General features: G+C 41.9%; 1 protein-coding gene across 10 annotated transcripts in view; it reads right to left on the reverse strand.

Moving 5' to 3' along the window:
* The window catches only part of LOC148023417 (serine/threonine-protein kinase VIK-like), a 250,602-nt gene extending 226,269 nt beyond the window's left edge, over positions 1-24,333 (reverse strand). For 4 of the 10 annotated variants that reach the window (XM_087696367.1, XM_087696369.1, XM_087696371.1 and 1 more), the window contains exons 1-3: positions 23,894-24,333; positions 21,921-22,263; positions 9,443-9,692 (exon numbers count right to left, since the gene is read on the reverse strand). In XM_087696367.1, the coding sequence (XP_087552493.1) occupies positions 9,443-9,692; positions 21,921-21,952 (282 nt within the window). In that variant the 5' untranslated portion in view covers positions 21,953-22,263; positions 23,894-24,333. Of the gene's footprint in view, positions 1-9,442; positions 9,693-21,920; positions 22,264-23,601; positions 23,745-23,893 lie in introns of all 10 variants that reach the window. The other 6 variants (XM_087696365.1, XM_087696362.1, XR_015693647.1 and 3 more) reach the window with 5 other exon arrangements.
* Positions 24,334-27,798: the final 3,465 nt, after the last annotated feature.

Here is a 27,798-nt window from a genome sequence, read left to right on the forward strand (position 1 = left end):
CTCACTAGTCTTCGCATAGAGCTAATACACCTCTTAGATTGATTTATGTTGATATTTGTGGGCCGACATCCACCACCTCCTTGAATGGCACACTATACTTCTTTTCAATCGTGGATGATCATTCTAAATACATGTGGATGTGGCTGTACTTTCTCAAGCATAAATCCAATGCCTTTACATATTTCTCTACTTGGGTGTTGTTGGTATTATGATGACAACATGTATTTTTGAAACCTCACTTTACATGTGGATTACTTTTTAATCACATGGTTAAGTAAATGTTGCACATGTGAGGATGTCAATAGAAAAAGTTGCTATAAGTTATACCACACAAGTACTTGGTGGTATCTGGTGCTAGTTGTTAGTCTGGATCATTCATTTGGCCATCAGTGTCTCTTGGTGACACTAGAGAAGTGGCGTTTAATGATACCTAACACCAATCTGATGGTCAAAGATGGCGCAGAGATACTCGGCAATGGAAGTTGCCTAGCCAATTTAATTATTGGCTAGTCAAATTACTTTTTGGGGCACCAAAATAACTATTAGATTAATTTTCAATATATAGAGGCTGAAAATCAACATTTAATTATAGATAATGCTGGAAAAACCATTTGGGAAGGTTGCCACTTGTCAAAAATGCCCATGCAAAACTAAAAAACATCTTTAGAGGCTGGAGAGGGGCATTTTTAGTACATTCAACCTACAAGAGGGAGGGAGGAGAAGCTGTCGGTTAATCTGCAACCATTGAGGACCTTCTGAGGTAGCGAGGGGCAGGAGAAGACTAATCGACAATAGGTGACAGCATCCACAGACTCTTGAGATAGGGCAGCAGCAATAAATGATTAATTTTCTTCAGTTCTTCGCAAAGTAAGTCTAAATTTTCTCTGTTCTTCACATTCTCTCTCATCTCCCAGCTTTTCTACAGCCTTGCTCCGATCTCCTAATCGAACTCTTGCAAAGTGATTAACCACTTTGCTCAACAATCAGGTGGCTGTAACTTGTTCATCAACAATCTAAGCCCTTCCACCTTCATACAAAATACAACCTTCTCATAGAGAATATAGCGCCTGAATTTTTTAGTCGCAAATACCATTGCAAGGCACAACTTCTCCATGTAGGTGTAGTTGATTTCTAATATGCCCAACTTCTGACTACTAAAAGCGATCGGATGGTACCATTTTTCCTCCCAGATTTGGGATAAGCAATAGCTGATTCTATGCATGGGATCACTAAAGGCTGAGACCTAATTTGCAGCAGAAATAAGAGTTTAGCAGCAACCTCAAGAAGCATGCCAGAAATTGAAAGCTCCAAGGCTTGGATTCAATAGGATTGAAGATGATTTTAGTCAAATTCAAGTGGAGGGACTATCAAATCAATGAATTTGGGGCATTTTCCATCTCTATTAAAGCAAGTAAAGGCCAATTGACTGTCCAAATCAATAGGCAAATCAGATTGAAGACTTGCTGGTCATTTTAGACAGCAAGGGGAGTTGAAATACCAAAAGGGGTTGGGAAAATCCCATTGTACATCAACTTCTTCTTCAATTAAGTTAATGAAATACTAAAAGGGGTGTTAGTTTAAGGGCCAACAAGGTGTCCATTGTCCAAGATTGTGAGTTAATTTACATTTCTCCGTTTTGTAAAAATGTTGCTATTGTAACTAGGTTATATTCAAGAAATTACCACCCATCCACATCATGAAGGTTGGTTTCATAATTCCATTGCCGACATAGCACTCAATCCCTTGATTTGGTGGGCCTAAGGCACATGATTGCAAGCCAAAGCTTTGTGCTAGTGCTGATTTTTTCTCCCAGTTGAGCAATTAAAGCAATATGTCTTCATACAGTGAGATGAACTCGAGCACTAATGATCCCTCTTAGTATGAACATTCACATGGGAATGAAAAAAATGCAATACCTGACCTTGGATAAGGCTCAGACCATGGACAACAAGCTGAAAATGTTGTTGTTGGGCAAGATGCATGGCCCTCTAGATATAAAGAATACTGATGACCAGCAAAGTGAAGAGGAATTTGATGACCAGTTCAAGAATAGGATGAGGATAGCAGCAAAGCTCTTTGTTGAATCGGCAAAGAATCCTCAATTTACCCGATTTTTAATGCTCCGAAGGAGGACAGCAAAGCAAGAAGAAGAAGACATTTTTCACACCTTTGGGATAGCAAGGTGCACCGAACATAATGCCAAACTCTTCATTTAAAGCTCCTAAAGATGCTAATGAAACAAAACTGTTGGTACCTACGGGGCAAGGAATGCAGATGCAAGGTCATCATGGAAGCCCCAATCCAATGGATTTTGGACAATCGGGCACACACTCTATGATGGGGAAGCCGGGATACTTTGGTGGAAGTATAATTTTTCATGCAATGGTTGGATACAGGCCACATACGGGAATGTATGGCACAAATCCCTATGGTATGCAGCAGCCAATGCATAGTGTGCAAGGACCAATGTATTCAAGTATGACTGGAAATATGCAAAACCCTATGTATGCCAACATTGGTTTGATGCTTTAATATCTCATAATTATGATTATAATATCCTTTACATTAATGGCATAGGGTCTTGATTACTTTACATTAATGACATATCTAAGTTTTTATATGTTAATGACAATTCAAATGACTAAAAAGCTTAGTGTTCATCTTTTTTCCTTCTTTGTTTTGTTCTTCTCATCTCCTTACATAGTGTTTTCTTAGGGTCTTGCTTGGGATGGTTGATCTTTTTTAAATGTGCCCTTTGCATTAGTTATTACTCCATCCACAAGTATTTTTGTCTAGTTGGTAAGAAAAAGTTATTTCTTGATTTCTTTCTAAATAAGAATCCTCGAATACACCGCACACTTCTCTTTGAAGCTCCACTATCAAAATACCATGTTTGTTGTGTTTCAACAACATTAAGTATTGAATTGGCCATTGAAGAATCATAACTACAAGTAATAAATGTATAGTCCTCCTCCACAAAGTTGGCTGAAGCATCACCCTCAATAGATTTGCTGGCTGATGCCTCTTGGACAGCCAAACCGGAGTCCTTTTTTTTCTCTTTGGCTAATCTCTTACGGCATTTATCAATATAGTGACCTAGCTTCTTGCAATAATGACATTTTTCCTTTTTTTAAGACTTTTCTATGTCTTGGACAACCTTATTAGATGGCTGTCCACCGTCACCTATTTGCTGATTTTTTGCATTTTGCTTGACTTTTCCTTTGCCTTTAAACCTGGAAAGCATGGTCACATCTCCTAAACACAATGCAACATTCTTCTAAGTCTATTCCTCTCCCTCTTGCAACAAGAGGCCTTCCAACTCTACGAATGCAAGGGGCTTCTACTATCCCCTCCCCCCCCCCCCCCCCCTTCAAAGACAACATCAAAGAGGTATGGAAACCAAGATATGACTCTAGAAGAGAGTTCAGTGTAATGTTTACCAGTTCAACATCCTGAATGATTTCATCCACATTGAGCAGCTACTCGCGCAAATCCTGTTCACATTGGCCAACTCTCTACAAAGATAAGATATTCTAGTCTCATTACATACTGCAAATATACACTCAAGTACATCCCATGCTGATTTTGAGGTCTTACGAGACCAGATGTGTGGAATGATCGATCTTTTCACTGACAAGGCAATCAAAGAAAATGCATGTGCATCTTTTGAGTCTTATCTCCTCTAATCCTCGGTAGAAGGGGGAGGAGGAGCAAACAACACCAACAACCAGTCCTCTAGCGTTACGCTGAGGTATTTGAGATGCAAGACCTCTTGATTGCTGCAAATCACTTATAACATAGTCCCACAAGTCCTTCGCTACAAGAAGGTTATGGACCATAAAACTCCACAATGGGTAGTTTGATCCATCAAGTTTGTCCTCCTCAGTGAGGACACCAAGGATGTTGCTCTGATCATTAGTCCCCTAACGTGCCATGCTATTGGTAATGGACAAAAATCTACAGCCACATACTTCTCTACTGAAGTATAGACTGTACTCCTCAGAGTATCATAAATCCCCTCAGGATTATGCAACAAGTACCAACTTGTCACACAAATGCCAAAGTGTGCCTAATTTGACACAAATCAACACTCAACCAAGAAATAACAACAATGTACTGTTGTATCATACATGTGCATCGTAATGGGTGCCCTCAAAAGTACAAATTATAACAACTTAATGCCAATTATTACCAAAATTTACTAAATTATCCCAAAATTTTCTACTCAATCTGACTGTAACAACAATTAAATGCTATTGTACCACTTGTTTGCTGCCTTGGAATGCATGTCGAGCAAAAGCCCAAAATTTCTTCCTAAATTTTCAAATAAATTGAAGATATTTGTACCTTACATCTTGAATTTCTGCAGTAATGTCACCTCAGAGTACGTGCCAATAGCAAACAACAGCTGGAATTTGCCTCATGATGCGTGTCAAAGCCTCTAGGACAAAAAGACCCAAATTTCTTACATAAATGTCGATGAAATTGTGCAATGTCGGCATTTCCAATGAAGATTCGCATATGGGGCTGCAAATCGGGCAAAAGCCCCAAAATTTTTGGCAAGAATGTCAAAGAAATTAAAAATTTTCTTCAAATTGGTTGTCAATTTGAGCTCCAGGAACGAAAATTGACAAAAGCCCCAAATTTCTGATGGCACGAGCTGAGATTCGGAAAGAGATGGCCAAAATGGATGGAAAATTGCAGAAATTTTGAAAAAAAATCCAAATCTAAAAATTACGATTTTTGCATTTTTTAGGGTTTTCAGAAAATCACAGGCATGACTAAGAATATGGCGGACAAAGGTGAGAAAATAAGGGGCAGAGCTAAAAGCAACAACAGCTCCACCAAAATAGTCGCTCCTCAAGCTGGGCGCGGGTTGTGTACGTGATTGCACGTAGGGCTAAGCACAGGCTGAAAACAGCAGCAGCTCGTCCTTCTCTTCCTTGAGCAGAGAGCTAGCTAATAGCAACAGGACCTTAGGCGTGGTGGCACCAGCTGACAGTGGCTGAAATGAATCCGCACGTAAAAGCTGCTCTAATACCAAATGTTGAAAAATGACAACCAACTATGGAGGAGAGAAAAGAGAAACAATGAGAGTGTGCTGAAGCAAAAGAGTTGAGTGTACTTACTGAACTGAAAGAATGACTCAACTAGAGATAACTAACTCTAACTCTAACTCTAAGAGTGGTGACACAACTTATAACTTTAGTTGTGTTTACACTAAGAACTGAAAAACAACTAAAGACTAAAACATTGGGCACTATCCATAGAATTGGCAAATTCTAACACCCATGGTGGCTATCTCTTTATCTTGGACACAGCACCCATCTCTTGGGCCAGTGGTAAGTAAGAGATGGTGGTGACTTCCACGACCTAGGCTGAGTATAGGACTGTTTTACATAGTACCATGGAAGCTATCTACTTGAGGAGCTTACTGGTGGCACTTCAGTTTCCATGTGACTACCACCGTTATCTACTACAACAACCAAAGTGTCATTGCCCTTACGCACAATCCAATCATTACACCACAGATGCAATATGTGGAAGTCCACTTTCACTTTACCAAAGAGCAAGTCAAGCTAGGCATCATCCTTCTAGAGTTTGTCCCTTCATTAGATCATTTTGCAAACATATTGACCGAGGTGGTCAAGCGTCTGATGCTCGAGTATTTTATACCCAAGATCGGATTGGGTACACCCTCCCCTACTTCTTCAAATTGATAGGGAGAGGGTAATTCTCTCCATCTTTTTTAGCTAAAAATGCATTAGCTTCACTTAAACAGCCCCAAAACATGCTTAATTAATGAAGTAACCTTGTTTATTTAAAAGAAACACGATCCTAGAGAGTGTCTGCGTCTCATAAACATAAACTCACTTGGGAGGGCCCAAACTTTCTATAAATAAGTATGCTGCCCTCCATTCAGCTTTAGATCTCGTTTTTGCAAGTTTCAAGTGTTTTCAGCTTGTTGCCCACACCCCTTTCGCAAAGAACATCGCAGTCTCAGCTGTCCCTTGCTGTCATCTACAATCTGGCGCCTGTTTCCAACCTTCCACCTGCAGTTTACAGCTGTTTACAGCAGAGCGACTGTTGTTGATCACTCTCCAACTGCCGCCTGCTCAGTTTTCTCTCTCCTCCCTGCTGTCCCTGCTGTTTTTCTCTCTCCTCAACTTGTCGCAACAGATTTTCTCTCCACTGTCTACGCTTGCTGTTTTCTCTCTCCTGCAACCTGTGTTTTTAGTCTCTCTCTCTCCTACACTGTCATCTACATCAGATCCAACCTCCCTTGGCTACATTTGCTAGTGTTCGACATCCGAAGTCTGCCTTGCTGCGATTTGAGACCTGTTCACAGTACGACACACTCTCCAACTCATTACCCCTGCCCTGATCCTTGAGATAGAGTTCAAGGTTCAGTATTCATTCACTGCATAGTGTGTTTGCTGCATGAGCATTGTATATTCAACAGTCATATCACTTCATTTATATTCTATGTTCATTGTCTCTGAGTTACCCTAACCCTAACTGTGTTCTTTTATCAGTCTGTGCTTTGTCGTACAATTTTTGTTTTTGTTTCTGTGTTAGGGTATTTTTTTACACAGCTTTCCCTTCCAATTTAACAGGAAGCGGCTTTCTTTTCTTGGTGGTGATAAGATGTTGTTTACAGATTTCTTTTTCAAACATTATGTATATTATACTTTGTATCTTCATCTGCATCATCAAGATTATATGATTGTAAAAGGCTACTTGGGCAAGTAAAAACTCCCCTATAAGGGTACTATCCAAGTGGCACCATTGCATAGCATTTTGCATGAGCATGTTCATACTTACATTGTCTCTTGCATAACTCCAACGCATTGGCACTCTGTTCTTATAAATATGTATTTGTGCGCATCATAGTTGTCAGGTACGAAAGGCATGATACGATACGGTACGACGAAATACGATACGATACGATACGGTAAAAGGCTACTACTACCTACAACTTATAACTACATAGATGGAAGTAGATACATCATACATGCATGATCATACAAATAAGAGAAGTGTGGGCTTGAGAGAGAAAAGGTTGAGAGAAATTGTTTGAATCTCAAATAACCTAATCTCATGGGAGAATCATATTAATATAAGGAGCATTTAACTCGTCCCAAAGTGTAGTTCAAATGGGAAAGATACATCCATTAAGTTGGTACCTTATGGTACTAATACGTAAGGTACGGTACCTAAAGTATGGTATAGTATCAAACCTTTCATACGTGGTACTAGTGCAACTAGAGAGAAGAAGAGGCTAGAGAGAGAGAGAGAGAGAGAGAGAGAGAGGAGAGGCTTGAGAGAAAGAGGATGTGAGAAGCTTGAGAGAGAGAGAGAGAGAGAGAGAGAGAGGCTTAGGGGAGAAAAAAGAAAGAAATAAGAAAAAAAAAGAAAGAAGAAAGAAAAAAAAAAGTTGTAGACTTAAAGTAGAGTGACCAAAAAGTGCCCATTTTTTCGTACTAAATCGTACGGATACGTACCGTACGGATGGTACCGTATGGATCAATCCGTACTACGTACGGAGACAACCCTGGTGCGCATTTATCCCTTTTTGGCCTTTTGGAGTGGTCAACTCTTGATCCACCATATTCATGGCATTACACATGGCAATCTCTAACGCAATCCCCCTTGCTTGCTTAGCTTCGCTAGCTTGCTTTCTGCACATCTTTTTTGCCTCTCCACATACCCACCATATTTGCTTCACCACGCCCTTAACCTTTTCCTTTATCATTGACACCCAGTAGTAGTAGGGATAGCTTGCTTATTTTGTGAAGGTCTTGGGTCTTACACTGCAACCCATATTTTTGAAACAAACACTCGAACATACTCAAAAACCAATAAATAAATAAATAAAACTTCATTGTGATTCCATCCCCTTTGCAGGACTTGGTAAGCCACTCACCAACCGATGCCTGAATTAGCCTCTTGAACAGCCCCAAAAATGCTTAATTGATGAAAACCCTAAAACGGAGAGTACATTGAGAGAATTTAAAACGGGGAGAGGTTAGAGATCCCAAATTTTTCTATAGATAAGTCGGCTACCCTCCATTCAGTCCAATCTCGTTTTTGCATGTTTCAAGACTCTAGCTTCGTTGCCCACACCCAGTTCGCAGAGGACATTTTAGCCAAGCTGCCTAACCTTGTCTACAACCATCCAAGGCCTATTTCCAGCCTTCATTGCACAGTCCACACCTTCTACAGCTGCTGTCCAGCCCCAACTGTTGTTGTTGTTCATTCATCTGCTGTCATCAGCTGCCATGTGGCACTCTACTACTACGTTTGTACTTGCTGGCTGCCACCCTGCCTAGTCGACTGAAGAATTTCCTGCATTTGCATCAGCAGGCTGCCGTACAGCTGCCACATCATCATCCACATCGGCATTTTCATTGTAGACTGCCATACTGGCTGCCACGTCATCAGATGCTGCTGTGGTTATTGTTTCCTCTCTCCTCTACATGTCAGACACTGATCCAACACATCATATGCTGCATTTGCTGCTGCCCAACATCTTGGAGGCTGCATTGTTGCATTTCAAGATCCGCTAGGAGTCCAACGCACTCTCCCACTCATTACCTCTATCTCAAGGTTTTGCTATGATCTTGCTCATCTATATTCTCCTCCCTAGCCTAATAGTATAGCTAAAGAAGGCTTCATGACATAGTTTGTCAAGGAATGGGCCCCTCCAAACCCACTCTCCTAGATCCCACTATAATCTTTGTCAGGGCTTCCTTTGATAGGCCCATTGTCTCCATCCATCAATCAAACAACAGACTAGGAGGATCAATGCACCATCTCCTACCACAATGTGCTACTCCTTTGATACTCTTATCTAGAGGAGAAACTCATGAACTTTGCTTGATCCAAGTCCTCTCTATAAATCCAACCATTATCCTCCACCATGAAAGTGAACATCCTATCCCTACCAATTGCAATGACCCCAAGTATGATATCCCCTTCACAAAAGAGACGCAGACAGGTCTAATTTGTGTGTATGAGGCCATCACTAGGCCATTATATTTGGAGGAATAACAGGAATGAATCTCCTGCCCAACTTCTTGATGGTCTTTTGTTTTCTAATTGATACCATAGAATATCACCCTTTTATAATCATCCACTTAGTATAGATTCTATTTCAACCAAATCCAAGCTTTTTATTATCTCTTCAATTGGATTCATAAGGGGTAACTATGCATATGAAATTGGACTGAAATGCTCAAAAAAACAAGGATTTGAAGTCATTTTATGGACCATGGACCAATAGCAAGTTCTTTGTTACAAGAAAGGGGGCCTGATATACAGCCAACTCTTGTGCAACACATCTTCACTTGATTAGTATCAAAAATCCAAATTCAAACGGAAGTGGTATTTCAACAAGACATGATTCATTGAGTGTTACAAATCCTGTTATGCATCTTACAGTTCTGTTCCAACGGTCAACAGGATTGACAAGAGCATTATACTGAAGTAGCAACTCCACTATTGAGCAATGTCCCTCACTAGCGGCAAGATGTAATGCAGTTCTGTTATCATAATCAGCTGCATTTGGTGAAGCCCCATCATCCAACACACCCTTCAATGCATTTGTGTCACCTTTGCTCGCAAAATAAAGAAGCCGATATGTGTGATCTATAAGTTGAAGTGTTGCATCAGCCATTTTGCATAACACTCTGCTCAGACAGGAAAGTAGTATATCAGCAAGCTTTAGTTCCTGTTGCACAACATGCTAAGCCTCAAACATAAGATTTGCATGCAAATGTTCCATCAACCTGGAAGTTTTTCCAACAAAAAACTGAATTGAGTCTGATAAAAACTTCACCACTCCTGAGTACATTGATTTGTGCACAAATCAGATTACTTAATAGGTTTGAGAGAACATGTTGAAAAATGTGCCATTGAAGATTAAGAAGACTTTTGCTACCGTAGAGACTTTTTCTAGATTCTTGAAGTTGCGTATTTCTACCCTTATACACATGGCAGAAATAGATTTCAAATAAATGTAGCTAGAAAATAAATGAGTACACCACCTTCGGTGAAGAGTCCTTGAGAGTGAGTACTGATTTCAGATAAAAGTTTCAAAAACACTATCTTTTAGCCACTTTTTGGCACACCAATCCAAGATTTTGATAATACAATCTGCAGACTTCTCAAATTTATCAAAGATCAGATTTGAGCTTTATGACAGCAGAAGATGTACTTCACCACACCTTCACGTTTCTCTTAACAGGATAGTGTATCAATGACCTTAGAACTGGAGCTGAGGCTACTGTATCCCCCTTGTCTACTGTCTTTCCAAAGCATGGTCAAAATATGGATCCCACCGTTGAGCATGCTACCAAACATTTATGAGGTAATGGCTGAGGCAAAGGCTGAAGCTAAGGCTAAGGTGGCCATTGATGTAGTGCACCCAATGATGGGGCAAGACAGCAGGTCAATTGCTGATGTAGCAGTCTGACCACATGAAGACTGGTTGGCACATCCACTGGCATGCCAAACCAGTTGTGTGACTGTTGGGCAGCAGGTCATGGCAACATCGGTTGGGCAATTACTAAAGTGACCTTTTGTTTTAAGTCGTATGCACTCTCACACCTATGAGTGTAATGAGCTTACCTCCATGCTCGATTGAGTTGCCTCCTCCCTCAAGCACTCTGGTAGCTCCACGATCCAAGATACAACCTCAAGCATGCTCGATCCTCAAGCTCCAAACTCCATGCTCCATTGTTACCATGCGTGAGACAAGAAGAAGAAGAAGAAGAAGAAGAGAAGAGAAGGTGGAGAGCTTCTCCACCACAGTCCCCTCATCCTTACATGCTCACTCCCTCTCTCAAACACAAGCTCAAGCACAGAGCAATGGCTACCTCTCACATAGTTGTATGCGCTCTCACACCTACGAGTGTAGTGAGCTTACCTCCATGCTTGATTGAGTTGCCTCCTCCCTCAAGCACTCCGGTAGCTCCACGATCCAAAGATGCAACTTCAAGCATGCTTGATCCTCAAGCTCCAAACTCCATGCTTTAACGCATGAGGATCATGAATCATGTCAATGTCATCGAATCAAAGTTCGCGTCTTAGTCTCCTTCAACAATCATGATTTGGAACTGATTGTGATCTTCTCCTCACAAGTCTACAACAAGATTGTGAGAGCTAGACAGGACAAGTGTTAGCATGTAGTTTGAGGAGCACAAGGAATGCTCATGGCCAAATGAGAATGGTCGAAAGCTTATGACAGGGTGGACTGGGATTTCCTAGAGGGCACCATGGTGAGGTTGGGATTCCCCCAAGTTTGGATTCGCGGGGTCTCCTCCCTTTACAAATCGGCCACCAACAGGGTTCTCATAAGCAGAAGGTGAGGGGAAGAGTTTCAGCTGGAGAGATCGATTCAACAGGGCTGCCCCCTGACCCATACCTGTTTCTACTCTTTGCAAAGGCGATGTATCACTTCCTCAGGTCACGTATGAGCGGATTACATGGCCTCCGACTTCTAGTGAGAGAGGAGACTGAGTTGTTAGACTCAGAGTATACAGATGATCCAGGACTCTACATAGAGGACAATGAGTTGATGCTGGAGAGAGTGAGACTGGCTCTTGACATGTTCTGTTCTGTAGCGGGAGCAAAAATCAACTGGCGAAAGTCGGTTGGTTTCCTCACAGACCCGGACTCTAGCATGGAGTGGGGCGTCCACCTGGGATTTAGATGGGTGAGCAGAGGGCAGACCGTCCGGTACATAGGGTTCCAGGTGGGACTTGACATCACTCCTGCCAAGCAATTTCTTCCTGTCCTTGATTCTATTCGGAGGAAACTAACCTACTAGAGCACAGCTCGCCTCTCACTAGCCAACCGAGCCCTGGTGGTTAACGAGGTCCTCTAGCAACGGCCTGGTACATCGCCTCGTGTTGGTGCTTCTCTTCATCATGCATAGTGCATACTAGAGCACAGCTCGCCTCTCACTAGCCAACCGAGCCCTGGTGGTTAACGAGGTCCTCTAGCAACGGCCTGGTACATCGCCTCGTGTTGGTGCTTCTCTTCATCATGCATAGTGCAGCTTCGCCGCTTAGTGCGGAACTTCCTTTGGTCAGGATCAGATGGGTCCAAGAATTCCAGGGCCAAGGTGGCATGGGCGACCATCATATGGCATCGGTCATAGGGAGGGCTTGGGATCATAGACCCAGAGTATCAGATTATGGCCCTCTCAAAAAAGCTAGTTGTCCGCGGCCTCCCACCAGGCGAGCAGATTTGGAAGGTCTTATTGCAGGAGGGCCTTCAAGACTATAGACCGAGGCTTGGCGGTGAATGGAGGCCATCCCTAAGATGGATCTTCACGTCAGCCCAGATCATTCCCCCCCCCCCCCCAAATCACCTTTCTTGCGCAATTTACTCTGAGTGTGATAGAGCCTCCGTAAGGCCCTAATCCGGAGCCCCCCAGGATGCCAGGAGGAGATAGACCGTCAACCGGTGATCTAGAACCCCCAGGTCAAATATCGGGAAGGGGCACAGATCGGCGAGTGCCCCCACATCCAATGGGCTGGTTGGGAGACTAGCCCGACTCGTACCATCAGGAAATGGCGGGAGGTGTATAGGATGGTGAACCAAGTGTTGCAGCGAGTATCAAGCTGCCAAAGAGGAGTGGAGTTGAGGAGAAGAGAGATAGACGAAGCAATACCTCTGGAGTGGCTTGCTCCCCCGATACGAGAGCCGATAGAGCCCGGGGAGGTATGGACAGCTAGGTTTTCACCAACAGGCATCCCTCTACAAGTAGCAAGTAGAGTGACCGGCGGCGCCCCGCAGGGAACTTTCTTCGCCGTTCAAAAGGGGGGGGGGGGGATCTGGCCCTTGACAGAGGGCAGCATGATGAGGGGATAGCCGCCCTTTCGTGGAGGAGGGGATTCGGGTGGTGGGCCTTCAAGGGAAGACATGGCGACTGGACCCATATGTTTTCTAGAAGGAGCTCAAGGAGTGGCACCTTTGGATCTGGGAGGGCAAACCACTTTATGAGCTAGAGTGGGATCTAGGAGAGTGGCTATGGTCGAAACTGCGGTCGCCAAGAAGCCACCCAAGTTCCTAGAGTACACTGCCAGGATTGGCAAATACGTACTAATGTAGGAGGTTATGGATTGAACGCCATCACGTAGCAGGCATTGGGCGGAGTACAGCTTCACGGAGCCTTTTCGACGAGGACCTCTGGCGTCGCCTATGGGATAGCTGGAGGCCGAGGAGGGTGTTGTATTTCTTATGGTTGGTGGCACGTGGAGGTTTGGCGGTGGGAAGTTGGCTTGTCCAAAAGCAGAAGGAGGAAGATTGTAAGTGCTGCACACAACAGCCTCTAGAAACCCCAAACCACTGCCTTTGGTCATGTGTGGAGGCGTAGCTCGTGTGGAGAGGAGCATGCCGCATCCTTCGCTGTATAGCACCCAGCCTTGGATGTATTTCATGGGGCTTTCTGTTGGCAGGCAGTCAGCCAGGGCCGTCACCTTCTGTATGAGGCCACGATGCAGGACACGATATTCATTATCGAGACAGGGTCGTGCGTAGTGGTCGGTTTGGAGGCTCTACCCATCCGCCAGGCACTGGAGCCCACAGCAGACCGCTCGAAGGTATGGGAGATCATAGGGAGTCTTATTGGATGGCATATCTGGAAGGCGCGGTTTCAGGAGGCTTTTGGCGGAGAGAGACTTTCAGTACAGGCGACCTTAGCAAAGCTCTGAACCTCCATCATCCACTCTCTTCATGGCCGATGGAATCAGGTGCAGGGCAAGTCCAGGGCAAGTCCAGGGCTTGTCAAGAGCTCCGTTGTCAATTCATGCGCACATGGGGCGGCCAAGACCTGTTTTTCGTGATGCAGGCAAGCAGCCCCAGTTGGCGATGCATCCCCCCCCCCCCCCAATGGCTTCTTGCCCCCATCCCCCCCAAACCGCCTTGAAAGGCCTGTATACATGATGTATTTGTGACTTTGCATCAGCTCTAGCTAGTCTGTTGAGCATAAGCAATCTATTGTAATCAGTTTTTTTGAGTAATATAATCAGCCACATTTTACTTGCAATCTATATATATATATATATATATATATATGCATTGATGATCATGCTTTAAACAAGATCATGATAGAGAATTGCTTTTCGTTTCCTCAGATTGCAAGGGACAACCATATTTAGTTGCATAGATTTGAAAAGTGGGTATCATCACATACGCATTAGACCGAAAGATGTGTATAACACAGCTTTCAGGACATCTTTCGGATTGTATGAGTTTCTTGTTATGTCTTTTGGACTTACAAATGCTCCTGCCACTTTTAATCGGATAATGGATTGCATTTTCAAGCCACATAAAGGACTTGTGGATACTTTCTTTGATAACATGATTGTCTATTCAAAGAACGAGACACAGCATAGAAGATACTTAGACATTGTGTTCAATGAATTGCGTGAACATAGGCTGGTTATCAATGACAAGAAAAGTGAATCCTTATTGCATGAAATTCACTTTTTGGGGCACATTGTATCGGCTGATGGTATTCGCATGGACCTTGCAAAGATTGAGGCAATATGATCATGGCGACTTTTGAGAAATGTGCATAAGATCTGCAGCTTCTTAGGCTATGTTCTTACTACAAGAAGTATGTACGCAGATTTGCTGAAACTACATCTCCATTGTATGCTTTGTAGAAGAAGGATGTGCCATTTAGATGGACATCAATGGAAATTTCAGCATTTGAAAAGTTAAAGAAAAAGATGATTTCGGATCCTGTGCTTGTGTTGCCCGATCTAAGGAAGTTATTCGTAGTTCAGTGTGATGCATATGGTAAAAACATTGGAACTGTTCTTATGCAGGACGGCCGAGTTGTGGCTCACGAATTCTCCACAGTGCAAAAGAGAATTTGCAGGTCTATAAGAAAGAGCTCTTGGATGTAATTCATGCATTGTCTACTTGGAAACATTATTTGTTAGGGGCTGATTTTACAATGGAGACAAACCATCAAACTTTGAGATACTTTCTACCACAAAAAAGTTGTCAAAGAAGCATATGAAATGGGCAAATTTCCTCTCTATGTTTCACTTTTAGATTGTATATATTGATGGTAAAAACAATGTTGTGGCTGATGCACTATCACGTAAGCCACAAATTTAACCATCAACATGGTTTATCACCCCGAGTTGGATGCCATGAAAGAGCAATATGTTGCTGGTTCAAACTTTGCTATTGTTTATGATCAGCTTTGCAATAGCAAAGGCGTGAACACTTTGTGCTAAGATATGGATTTCTAACAATGCACGGATAGTTGTGTGTCACAAAGCAATTAAGGCCCAGAGTTATCACTGAAAGTCATGCTCCTCCATATGCAAGACATAGAGATATTGATACCACGGTCAAGGCAGTGGAGCGTTTCTTTTATTGGCCAGCTTTGAGACATGATGTAGAACAATTTGTCAAGACATGTATCATGTGTCAAAAGATAAAGCATGATAGGCAAGAGATGTCGGGTTTATTGTAGCCCTTGCCTATTCCAAATAGACCTTAGCAAAGCATTGCAATGGACTTTATTTTTAAGCTTTCTAGGACACATACAGGGAATAATGGATGCAAACTATCATTTGTACATTTAGCAAACAAGCCCATTTTATTCCAGTGAAGAAGAAAATAAAGACTGATCATATGGTATAATTGTTTTTGCAGCACATCTTTAAGTATCATGGTATGCCAGAGTCGATCCTTAGTGATCAAGACCCTTGGATGAACAATTTATTTTGGAAGGGGTTATTTGAGAATATCAATACTTCACTGAAATTCTCATCATCCTTCCATCTGTGATAGATTGCCTGTCTCTGAGGAAGAAAATTCCATAGTGTTAGATCTTTTGAGACGCTATGTTTTAGACCACAAGACACAGTAGGAGTAGTATTTGCCCTTGGTTGAGTTTTCTTACAATAACACAGTGCATAGTTCCACGGGCAAAGCTCCATTTGAGGTGGTTGAGGGTAGCAAGAAGGTACCACCTATTCTGCAAACTAAGGATAAGATCTTTGAGGTTGATCATTATGTGGAAAACTTAGATGCAGCCGATACAAAAATAAAGTATGCACTTCAAAGATCGCAAGAAAAGTAAAAGAGGGCAGCTGATCACCACTGATGTGCTTTGCAATTTGCAGAGGGCAATTATGTATTGCTGCGTTTTGAAAAGGCAAGGCTAAAAAAGATGAAAGAAAGAGAAAGATTGTATCCGAAGTTGAGTACAAGATACTATGTGCCCTTCCAAGTCTTGGAGAAGATCAACCTTTTCATGGTGATATGTCAGAGGATGTGTTTGCTGAAATTCAGTCTGAGGTTGAGGAGTTGGATAAGACTTTGATACCCGAGCAAATTTTGGCACATAAGGAAAGAAAGGTCAAAGGTAAAGTTTCCAGGAGATACTTAATGAAATTTTAGAATCATTTACCAATGGATACCAAATGGATGAAAAATGATGACTTGGCAGACCATCCTCAATTGCTGCAGCTTTACCTAAATACCTTTCAGTTAGAGCTCGAACTCCATTACGTTTAGCAAAGCAGGGGTCCAAAGTATTACTTGATGCTCAAGGGGGAAGTAGCACTTTCACTCCTCCAGTTATAGACGGCTCTCGTATGTGGTGGATCTCGAATATATTCAGCATGCATCCAAGGTACTATGATGGCGACATGTTTGCCATGAGTGTTGTAAATCACAGTTGGAAGCATGAGAGAGTGTGCACAAGAGGGAGAGAGAGAGAGCTCAAGTACAAGAACGAGATCTTGTTTAGTCAGTTGTTCAAAGTACAACTAGCACACTCTCCTCTCCTTGAGTGTATACTTTAGGCTGTTTATATAGCCACTAGAGGAGTGTGTACTTTAGGCTGTTTATATAGCCACTAGAGGAGTTAGGGTTAGGGTTTCCCCTGTCCTCCAATCCATTTACACCTAGCTACCCTTATCCTCTCTAGTGTAAGGAGAGTTCCTATGCTTATCTTTCAACAATGAGGTCACTACTTAGTGTACTAGTCACTCTGATATGTATGCAGATTAGTATGAGTTTCACCCGGGCAGTGGAACTATACTTTTGCATTAGCTTATGATCAATTTGGCATGAATTTTGCCTCAATTAAGAGACAAAAATTCTAATTAGTTTCAGCTCAATTTTTTATCAGATTGAAACCATTAATGGTCACTTTTGGGATCAGTTTTTGCATTGATTACTAGTCAAATTTTGGAATGAGTTTATGATCAATTTGAGGTCACATTTGCACCAGTTTGTGATTGGTTCTTGGATCAGCAAGTAATCGGTTTATTATCAAATTATGCTCAGTTTTCAATAGGTTACATCTCGTTCCATGGCCAATAGCATATGTTATGATGCCATTGACATTTTAGCCGTGGTTTATGCTTGGTTATGCCAAACGAGTTGAGCTCATGAGAAGTAGACATGTCACATGATAATCTAACAATGTTTTGTAGATTCTTTGGGAGTCTTATATTATGATTGGATGGTAATTTTTAGCATGTATTGGACATATGGAATGATTAGGCAGCAGTGCACAATGTTGTGTTAACTATGATGCCTTGTGGAAATTCCAATCCACTATTTTGCATTTGATGCATCTGGCAATGCAATCAAGGACAATTGCAAGGATTTTAAAGGGAAGGGCTATCATGAGGACAAGTATTTTTTAAACCTCATTTAACATGTTCATTAATTTTTCATCACATGGTTAAGTAAATGTTGCACATGTGAGGTGTAACTGTGGTTAGAATAAATTTACGAGCCTGAGACTCGAGAAAATCATAAGATGTCAAAGGCAAAAGTTGTTATAAGTTATGTTGCATAGGTACTTGGTGGTATCTAGTGCTAGTTGTTGGCCTAGGTCATTCACTAGGCCAATTTGATGGTCAAAGATGGCACATAAACATCTTGGGAATGGCTTTAGCAGAGCAAAAGATTGGTTCGATTAACCCATCTCTTGTGCTTCAGTAACCAGCCTTCTTTCCGTGGATGGGTAGTAAATCCATGATTACAACTTAATTACAGTAGCAAACAATTAATGCAAATCTGAAAATACAAATTTATCTACTAATCTTAGACAATGCGCACCCAATTGGCCCCAAAATTGGTGCCCCTTTCAGTATTTCTTTAGCTGTATTGAAGAAGAAGTTGATTTACAATGGGATTCTCCCGATCCCCTTTGCAATCCAAACTCCTCTTGCTATCCAAAGTGACAGGCAAGTCTTCAATCTGATTTGCCCCTTGATTCGGGCACTTAATTAGCCTTTACCTACTTTGATGGAGATGGAAAATGCCCCAAATTCAATTATTTGCTAGTCCCTCCACTTGAATAGGCTAAAAATAGCTTCAGTCCTCTTGAATTCAAGTCTAGCACACTTCCCGAGGCTGCTGCTAAACCCTAATTTCTGCTGTAAATTAGGGTTTACAACAAAGAAATTTGCAATTTCTCAGCCTCCAAGGGTCAAAATGCTGAGATCTTCGAAGCAAGGCTGTGAAATGGTTGAAAGATGAGAGAAAAATTCAGAGTTTTGTCGCGAAGAATGGCTGAAAATCAGTCAAATACAATTGTTGCCCTGCCACAATAGCTTGTAGATGCAAAGAACTGAAGAAAATCAGTCATTTACTGCTGCTACCCTATCTCAACAGCCTCTAGATGTTGTCACCAGCTGTTAATAGGTCTTCTCCTGCCCTTGGCTGTCTCGAAGGTCCTCCAATGGCTGCAAATCAAACCAGCAGCATCTCCTCTCTTTCTCTTGCACGTTGAATTCACTAAAAATGCCTCTCTCCAGCCTCTAAAGACGTTTTTCAGTCTTACATGGGCATTTTTGACAAATGGCGGCCTTCTCAAATGGCTTTTCCAGCATTATCCATAATTAAATATTAATTTTCAATCTTTAAATACTAAAAATTAATCTAATAATTATTTCCGTGTCCTGAAAAAAAAATCCGACTGGCCAATAATTAAATTGACTAAGCAACTTTCATTCTCGAGTGTCTTTGCACCATCGTTGACCATCAGATTGGCATTCGGTACCATTAACCGCCACTTCTCTAATGTCACCAACTGACACTTATGGCCAAATGAATGACCTTGGCCAACAACTGGCACCAGATACCACTAAGTACCTGTGCAGCATAACTTATAGCAACTTCTTCCTTTGACATCTCATGATTTTCTCGGGTCCTGGGCTCGTAAATTTACTCTAACCCCAGTTGCACCTCACATGTGCAACATTTACTTAATCATGTGATTAAAAATTAATCCACATGTTAAGTGAGGTTTCAAAAATACATGTCCTCATGACAGCTTCTCTCGCTTCTCAAAGATGGTAGCCAACTCCATGGCCTACTCCAAAGAATTTGGGCATTGTGTTCCCACATTAGTCAAAATAGTAGTATACAAGCTGTCCATAAACATGGAAATGAACTCATCCTCAATAAGTGAAAAGGCCCCAATGGGGTGCTTACATTGAATTCATCACCCTTCTTGGTTTGACAAGTATATGTTCAAGAGAACCTAGAGAAGCACACTAATTTAGTTCTAATAGCGTATAGTTGAAGTCTATACAGCAAATATTATGCGCAATTGTATGCCATACATCACATGTATTACATATTAGGAATGCTCTTATCAGAAGTAGGACGAATATCCCAATTACCTAAACAGAGGTTTCACACCCTACCAAGCATTGAAGATCCATGCAATATTATGTATCAAGTATTGAAGGTTTATGCAATATTATGTATCAAGGACTAGTTGAAACCAGCCTTCCTTCTCGGATAGGGTGGTATATCCCTGATCAAGCACTCAATTACAGCAATCAGCAAATTACCTCCTATTGAATAGCAAGCAAATCTTTTCTATCTCCCAAATTAGTGCTACATGCCTAATACATTGCAAATGCAAGAACTCTTCTAGCTCAAAACCACCAAGCCTTCTCCCCCCTTGGCTTCTTCAAAGTACCATGTGTGCATCTCTTCGGCCCATCTGAGCATGTCTCTCTCATTTTGACACCGCCACAACCCTTGGAGAGCAATGCAATGCTAAAGGGTGTTGAAGATGCCTCTTATCAAATCACTTTCCAGTTGTACTTACCATCTGTTGCTTGGAATTCAATAAGTTTGTTGGGTACCATAAGCTACTAGTAGCTAACTCACACCATTTCAATAAGAAGGCGTGCTTCTCTTACATGCTGGAAGGTGCTTTGATCCTCATTATCCAAGAGAAAGAAAAGAAAGCTAAAGAAACAACAACAACAGCAAGGAACTACTGAAGCCACCAAAAAGAAGTCCACAAAGCCAAGTGAGAAGCCAATAGCCTTGATACAAAAGCAATCCATAGGTATATCTCCATGGCTACTTCTCCCAGATGCGCTAAGCTAGTGAATGCTTCCAAAAGTTCCAAGGATTCCAAGCAATATTACAATAGAAATCCTACTGCTCTCCACCAATTTTAGTTGAGATATGCTCCAAATGGCTGAGATAAGCTGAGATCTCCTAAAGAATGGGCGGAATTGGTGAGAGAATGCCAAAGAGAAAAAATTCATAATTTTCACATGGGAAAACCCCTGAATCAGCCTGCAGCCTGCGCCAATCAGCATTCAATGCCATCACCTGCTGTCTAGAGCCCTCCAATCTGCTGTTGCCAGCAGCTCCTAGTGCCACAATTGATATCGCCTGCTGCTTCTAACCTCCTAGCTACTATCTACTGTCTCCAATGGCTGAGAACAGGTCTGAAATCTAACTAGCAACACCTTCTCCCTCTCTCCTAGCCTGTAAACTGATCTAAATGGTTGAAACCAGGCCCAAAAACGTTTTTTCAGTTTGCATAGTAATTTTGCCAAGTGGCAACCTTCTAAACCCAATTTTCAGCATTATCCAACCATTTAATTAATTTTCAAAATTAAATAATTCTGAAAATTTTTAATTTCGATCCTTCTAACCCTGCCCAAAATTAAATATGCATTCATTCAGTTCAAAGGTAGTGTATAAGAATGAGCGAACCATTCTCTTGAATACCAAGACAAGTCCCTTGTCAATCAGTCATGTGTACTCCAAGGACTTGTTTGAGCATCCAGCTAGTGCTCGAGACACTTTAGACTCAATCTAACATTTTTGTTCATTGTGACCACTATCAAGAGGGATTTTTCCTCTTGGACTTTCATCTTTCATCTAGTACGATTCTACTATTACTCACATTGTTTCACATGCCTCTGGCTCTCTACATGTCTCTTATACATGGCAATCTCACAAACCAAAGCCTTGGTAGAAAATCCAATTCATTTTAACATGAATTAACTAGAAACATACAATGAAAAGTAAGGCAATGTATATGTCTATGAACAAGTTGAACAAGATACTACAACTTGATCTGATATACAAGATCATGGAAGTCTCTCACATGGCTTGAGTAAAATCTAATGAAGCCATGTCATGTTGACAGCAATGCACAAGTTTCGTGAAGTGGTAGAACTACCTTCATTTGAAAAAAAGCCTTCAAGATCCATCACACAGCAAGTCAAAGAACCAAATACAGCCAATTTATCCTGAACTCACGTTAAGAAAAAGTTGAACTATTCATTGACCTAATGGACAAAATGACAAAGCAAATCTTCAACTTCTTGCAAAGATAAAGGGGATGGTTGAAGAAATCTCCTCAGAATAAGGAGAATGATCTAACTGATTATACAGGTCCTGAAACTGGAACAAACAAAATGATAGTGGCAAGCCAAACTCTAGCTCATAAAAATCTGTTTCTTGGACTGAAAGAGTCAAGTTCCCCTAATCAGACATGAACAAAAGCATCACAGCAAAGATGTTCTGTAACTGAAGGCTCGATACTTATCCAAGCCTCTTTTTGCATAACTTCGTCAAGGGTCAAATGATGTTACTTCATGCTGTAGCAATAATAGCGTGTGTCCATCTGCTGCAGTTCCCTGCTGTGTTGTATTGTCAATTCACAAGTTTTATCATGTTCTAACAACTCCACATACTGCACTCTGACTGCATTAGCTTGCTGCCCAAGTATGTGTTTCCAGTCTCAGCACTGCTTTGGCATTTTGTGGGTGTGATCAGCTCATCCCTTAAGCAGAGGCTCACTGTGTTCCTCTCTTCTGAGCAGTTCAGTCCCAGACCTCAGTTTACGCAAAGGTTGCCGCTGTTGGCTTTGGAAGAGGAAATAAGAAACTTTTCTTTCATGTTTTCCATATTAATCAGTCATCCAAATATTGTGAACTGCACAGGAGAACACCCAGGTGCCTTTAAGCAAGCTGACCATTACAACTAGCCAGCAAACACAGCAAATCATAAAGCACTTGACATGGACAAAACATGCTGATCAAAATTCTATTCATCTAAGACCCAAATATTTCAGTTTCAAAAGCTGATATCTTGAGCTGCAGTGTTGTTCTTTTCGATGGTTCACTAAATAGTAGAAGGGAAATCAAAATAAGCATGAATGGTCTGAAAGTGCTAGCCTTACAAAAACACAACTGAAAAGATTTGAGGCAGTTCTAAGATTCCTAAAGGAAAAACAACATAAACTGACAAGTCGTATGAAGGATCCGGGTTCTGTATGAAGGATCGAGGTTCTGTCACATATCCAACAGTCTCACATGGATCAAATACACTATTCCAAAACATAATGGCAGGGAGATAAGTTATCAGTTATAACAGTGATCCGCTTCCCAAGGTGATGGTGAAACAGTAAAGCTCTATACTTTCATGCTCATATTGCAGGTTCCCATTGACCTCACCAGCAGGGACACCATGAAGTCACCTCCAACGATTTTGTGGCTCTTGCACTTCCAGGGATATTCCTATGCAATGGCTCCATGCCACAGCTAGCATCTCATCATGTGTGTTCACTCTTGCCCCACCCAGGCCAAAATCTTTGGAAGGGGATAGCACCTACGATGCTGCAGCTGCTGCATGTGTGTGTTGATCTTGGAAAATTTGATCATCATCCATTTTGCTTTGATTTACAATGCACCAAATGCCTAAAACTGGATTCAATTGTAATCCATCATCATTCGAGAATTTGCACATAAGCTCAAGCTTTAATGTTGACATTAGCATGACATGACTTCCAGTAACTGAGTACTAATGGATGCAGACTTTGACCATACATCTTATCAAATTTAAATTTGAAGAGCTGGCCTGCTACTTCCCCTTCTATGCTGCAACTGTAAAATATTGAACTAGCCTTACAGCCTCCTGCCACTGAGGAAATGATCCTTTACCCCTCTCTATCGCCTTGGAAAAAGCACGGACAATGGCTTGATAAGCCTATGTGTTGCACTGTTGAGATACCTTACGACACAGCATCAGATATCCTGGACTATGCTTCCTGCAAAAGTGTCCCTCATCAGGCCCCATCGCTCTATGTATGAGTGCTTCATCTTTTGCTAACTCAGAACCTCTGAAGCAAGCTGAAAAGCCTATTCTTTATTACGAGATGCAAAATGGAGCTTCCGCACACTTCGTGTCTGTCAGTCTTCATTGAGAGAACCGATGATAGGGAGCTTCAATGGTGCAGACATGAGGAAAACAGCAATAACTCGCGATCATTACTCTACGTGTTATCGTCTCTGAAAAGCTGTGAAGAAAGGTCGTGAGCAGGCGTGCTATTCGTCATTCCAAGATGCCAAACGCAGCTTCCGCGTCCAAAAGGTGAAGAGAAACACTTCTAAGCATTATTCCGAAATGCAAAGCTTCTGCGTTCAAAAGGTGAAGAGAAGAAACACTTCTAACATTATTCCGAGATGCAAAACGGAGCTTCTGATTTCAACACGATATCAAGCAGCGCCTGTGATCCTCTCCGATATAGAGAAATAATGATCATCATGAATGGGATGCCTGATACCTTGGTAGCACAACAAGCACGATGGGGAGCGCCGATATCTGGGTAGCACAACGAGCTCGATGGAGCTTCTACCGGGATCGCAAAACGGCTTTCGCTTCTGCCCATGGGTGCAGAAAGGAGGGGACAGGTCGTGTTTTCTGGTTGCATGTCTGGTGTGTGTCGATGTAACCAAGGCAAAACCTTGGCTGTATCGCGGTTTGGCGCTTTCTCACACCGCGAACTTCGAAGGGCTTTTGATCTGACAGTTCCACAATCTTGGGAGGCCTCTCATCCCATCGCGAATCCTCCCAAAGTCTCAGCGTACACGTTCACTTCGTGGTTTGGAGTGTAAGAGCCCAGACACGCATAAGTACATGAACTTGTGCATGCTGGTAAACGGCTTCAAGCACTAGCGACCATGCACAGCTCGAGTGGGACCCCCTTAAAAATCGATGCCTGCACGCTGAGGTTGTATAGAGGAGAGAGAAACGGTCAAATTTGGTTTCCAAAAGAGAGAGAGAGAGCGTTGCGTGCAAAGTGATGAGCGAATAGTTGAAAAACACGTCGCCAATAGTTGAAAGACACGTCGCCTCAACTTGCAAAGTAAAACGTAGTACCATCAAAAATAGAAGTACTCTGCCGACTGATAACCCACGGGAGTTCCCCGAAAACCTAAGTTAAAGTGAATGGCACCCCGCCACACGACATATACTTTGAGTCCAACAACTCGCCTAAGTCAGACTGACTTTCGTGTCTCACGTCTCTAACTTGACCCGCATTGCTGGGTCCAAAGAACTTATGAAACTAACTTCCGTCTTTGGATCGTGATTTGGATATGCATGACCATCCTCTGCAGTAGGTAGCTCAGCAACTTGAAGTTGCTTCTAAGCATATTGTCCAGCACGGATAACTAGATGGAAAGAAGGCTGCTTCTCAAGCTGGAAATCAACATGCTTCGCCCTTAGGGGACTAAAACTTGTCTCCTCAGGATAACTCTTGGGTTTCGGTGGTTTGCCGTAATGCTAGACAGGAGCCTGAGGGAGAATGGGGCCTCCTCAGGATGTTTTCCTTTTCCATCAATAGTCGTTTCCTTCTTGTACTTCGATTGCTAGTTTGCAAAGAGCAGATCTGGTTGATGTGATTCAAAACAAGATGGAAAGATTTCACGCAATCAAAGCAGTTGATATTAAAGGGAAAGGGAAGGTGGGGATCCAATATTTTCTTTTCTGTTTTCCATCATGAGAATTGTGTTATGGAACGTTAAAGGTATCTCTTCGGGCAATAAGCAGTATCAATTGTGGAAAGTTGTGTTAGACGGCAATCGGGATGTTCTATGTGCCGTGGAGCATAAACAGCATGCTTTGGTAGGATCATCTTATGTATATAAGGATTACTCAATTTTCTATAGTGGGTGTGTTCCATATAAATCTGGAGTAATGTTTGCCATCAGATCTTCGTTGCAACCATCTTTGATTTCTCAGGATCGTCGAGGTAGATTCATGATTATGGAAATCCAATATGAGGGAGAAGTTTTATGGTTGGTGGGGATCTATGCTCCTTCTACTTCTTGTGAACGTCACTAGCTTTGGGATGACTTGCATTGTCTTGCTATGGCTCGTCAATGCTTTGTAATGGGTGATTTCAATGCATGTACATCTATGGATCAGACGACTTCTCAACACTCGGTTATGGATGGTCCTGAGTGTCAGGCATGGGATGCTTTTGCAAGCTGAGTTTTTCAAATAGGACATGTGGTCTTGGCTGCATCCCTCACACTCAGAATATACTTATCATTCTCTTCAGCATCCAAACATATTGGCCAGATTGGATAGGATCTATGTTGTCAAAGTGATTATTTTCTCCTTACAGTCCTTGATATGTGGATAGAGTGAAAGCATGTATTGTCTGATCACCATCCTTTGATCTTGGAAATGACACATCGACTTGTTCATGCTTATAAGACTCTCCTGGCTCGCCTGCCTCTTCGTTTCAATCGATCCTTTCTCTTGCAAATTTAGTTTCTGGAATGTATTTAGCGAATAATTGATTCCTTTCGTTTCAGTGTCCTATCAGAAGGATTGGAAGCATGGCCTATTTTAAGGGATAATGTGTGGATGTTATCTCGACAATTTGGTATTCAACATGCTTCCATTTTATGCGTTGAATTGCTACATGCACAATCTTTGTTTGTCCGTTCTTTGTCTTTATGTCAGTTGGGAGATACTACAAATGACTTGCTGACAAGCATTGAATGGTTGAAAGTCCGAGTTCAATCTTTATAGAAACATGAATATGCTAAATTCAAATTGTTGTCTAGAGTAGAGGCTTTGCATAATAACAGCTGTCAATCTCACCGGTTCTTTGCTAGATTACATCAGAAATATGCATGGGAAAATATTGTGCATCTGAAGAATGAACAAAGTGTTATGGTGACATAACCTGCATCCATCATTCAAATGTGTGTTGATTTTTATAAATCATTGTTGGGCCCTCAAAAGAGTCTGCCAGACGATGTTCACTCTGCTCACAAATACATTTGTGATCTAGTTAGAAATTAGGTTCTGCCAAAATGGGTAGCCTTAACAAAGGCAGATATTTTAGAAAATGAAGTGGAAGAGGTTCTCTCCCATTTGCCAAAAAGAAAAAGTCTTGGTTGGGGTGGGCTAGCCCTCCTAATGAGTTGTTTTCAACCAATGTTGAGCAGCTTAAGGACCCGTTGACTCGCCTATGTTAGTAAGTTTGGAATTCCGGTGTCATGCCTTCAAATTGGGAGATTTCAATCGTTCGGTTATTGCCCAAAGTTCTCTCTCCTACTTCTTTGAAACAATGGGGACCCATTTATGTTATGGGTTCATTATATAAAATCTTCTCAAAAATCATTGCCAACAAATTGCAAAAAGTATTTTCGCATTTGGTTCATCCTCACCAATATGGTTTCATTAAGGGCCAGAATATAATGCATAATATTTTGAATGTTCAACTGGGGATTGACTTTGCAAAAGCTTCAGGCCAGTAGGTGGTCATGCTTCAACTTGATATTGAAAAGGCATTTGATCATGTAAGCTGGTCTTTCTTGAGGCAGCTGATGTTCACCATGGGTTTTGGGCTACGTATGGTTTCTCTTGTGGATACTATTGGTCAAGAGGCAGTGGCTCTTATTGCGCTTAATGGAGGCATCACTGATGACATTACCTTATCCCGCTCTCTCCGTCAAGGCTACCCTCTCAGTCCTTTGTTGTTTGCATTAGTTACTCATCCAATGCTTTCTTTATTGGATAAGTTGGCCAATCAAGGTGAGATAGTTGGGTTGTCTCTTCCCAGTGGGGCCCAACTTGTGGGTCAATCTTTGGCAGATGATTCCTTTATGTTTCTTAATGCTGATCGTTCCAATGTTGATCGGGCAATGGTCACGTGGAAACTTTTTGCTATGGCATCAGGACTCCATATTAATGCTCAAAAATCCACTCTGCTCTCTTGTACAGAAAATGATTTGCAAGCTTTGGGTTGGAATGGTATTGTGATTCCCCAGGGGAATATAACTAGACATTTGGGTTATCCTATTGGGGTGGAGGTGGCTCCCCGTGCCTTGTGGGATTGGATGGCATCTCGTATTCATGACCAGTTTATGTACTGGAAGTCACAAGGCTGGCCTCTCCATGTGAGACTTAAAGTTGCACAATGCATCATGATCAGCATGATTTCGTTTTTCTTGCCTTTGCTTCCTTGGACTAAGAAGTCCCTACTGGAATTGGTCCAACCTATCCGATTCATGTTATGGAAGAAGAAAGGTAATCAATCGCCTAGGTTAGCAAGTGTGGATTTCATGGCAGCACATGATTACTCCTAAAAGGATGGGGGGAGTAGCTCTATTAGATGTTAATTTTCATATGGCTGCTTTGAGGTTAGCTCTTTTGCGGGCTCTTTGT

Source organism: Lygodium microphyllum, chromosome 16, assembly GCF_053477565.2.
Source record: "Lygodium microphyllum isolate KBCC chromosome 16, Lygodium_microphyllum_v1.1.10, whole genome shotgun sequence".
Taxonomy (NCBI): Eukaryota; Viridiplantae; Streptophyta; class Polypodiopsida; order Schizaeales; family Lygodiaceae; genus Lygodium; species Lygodium microphyllum.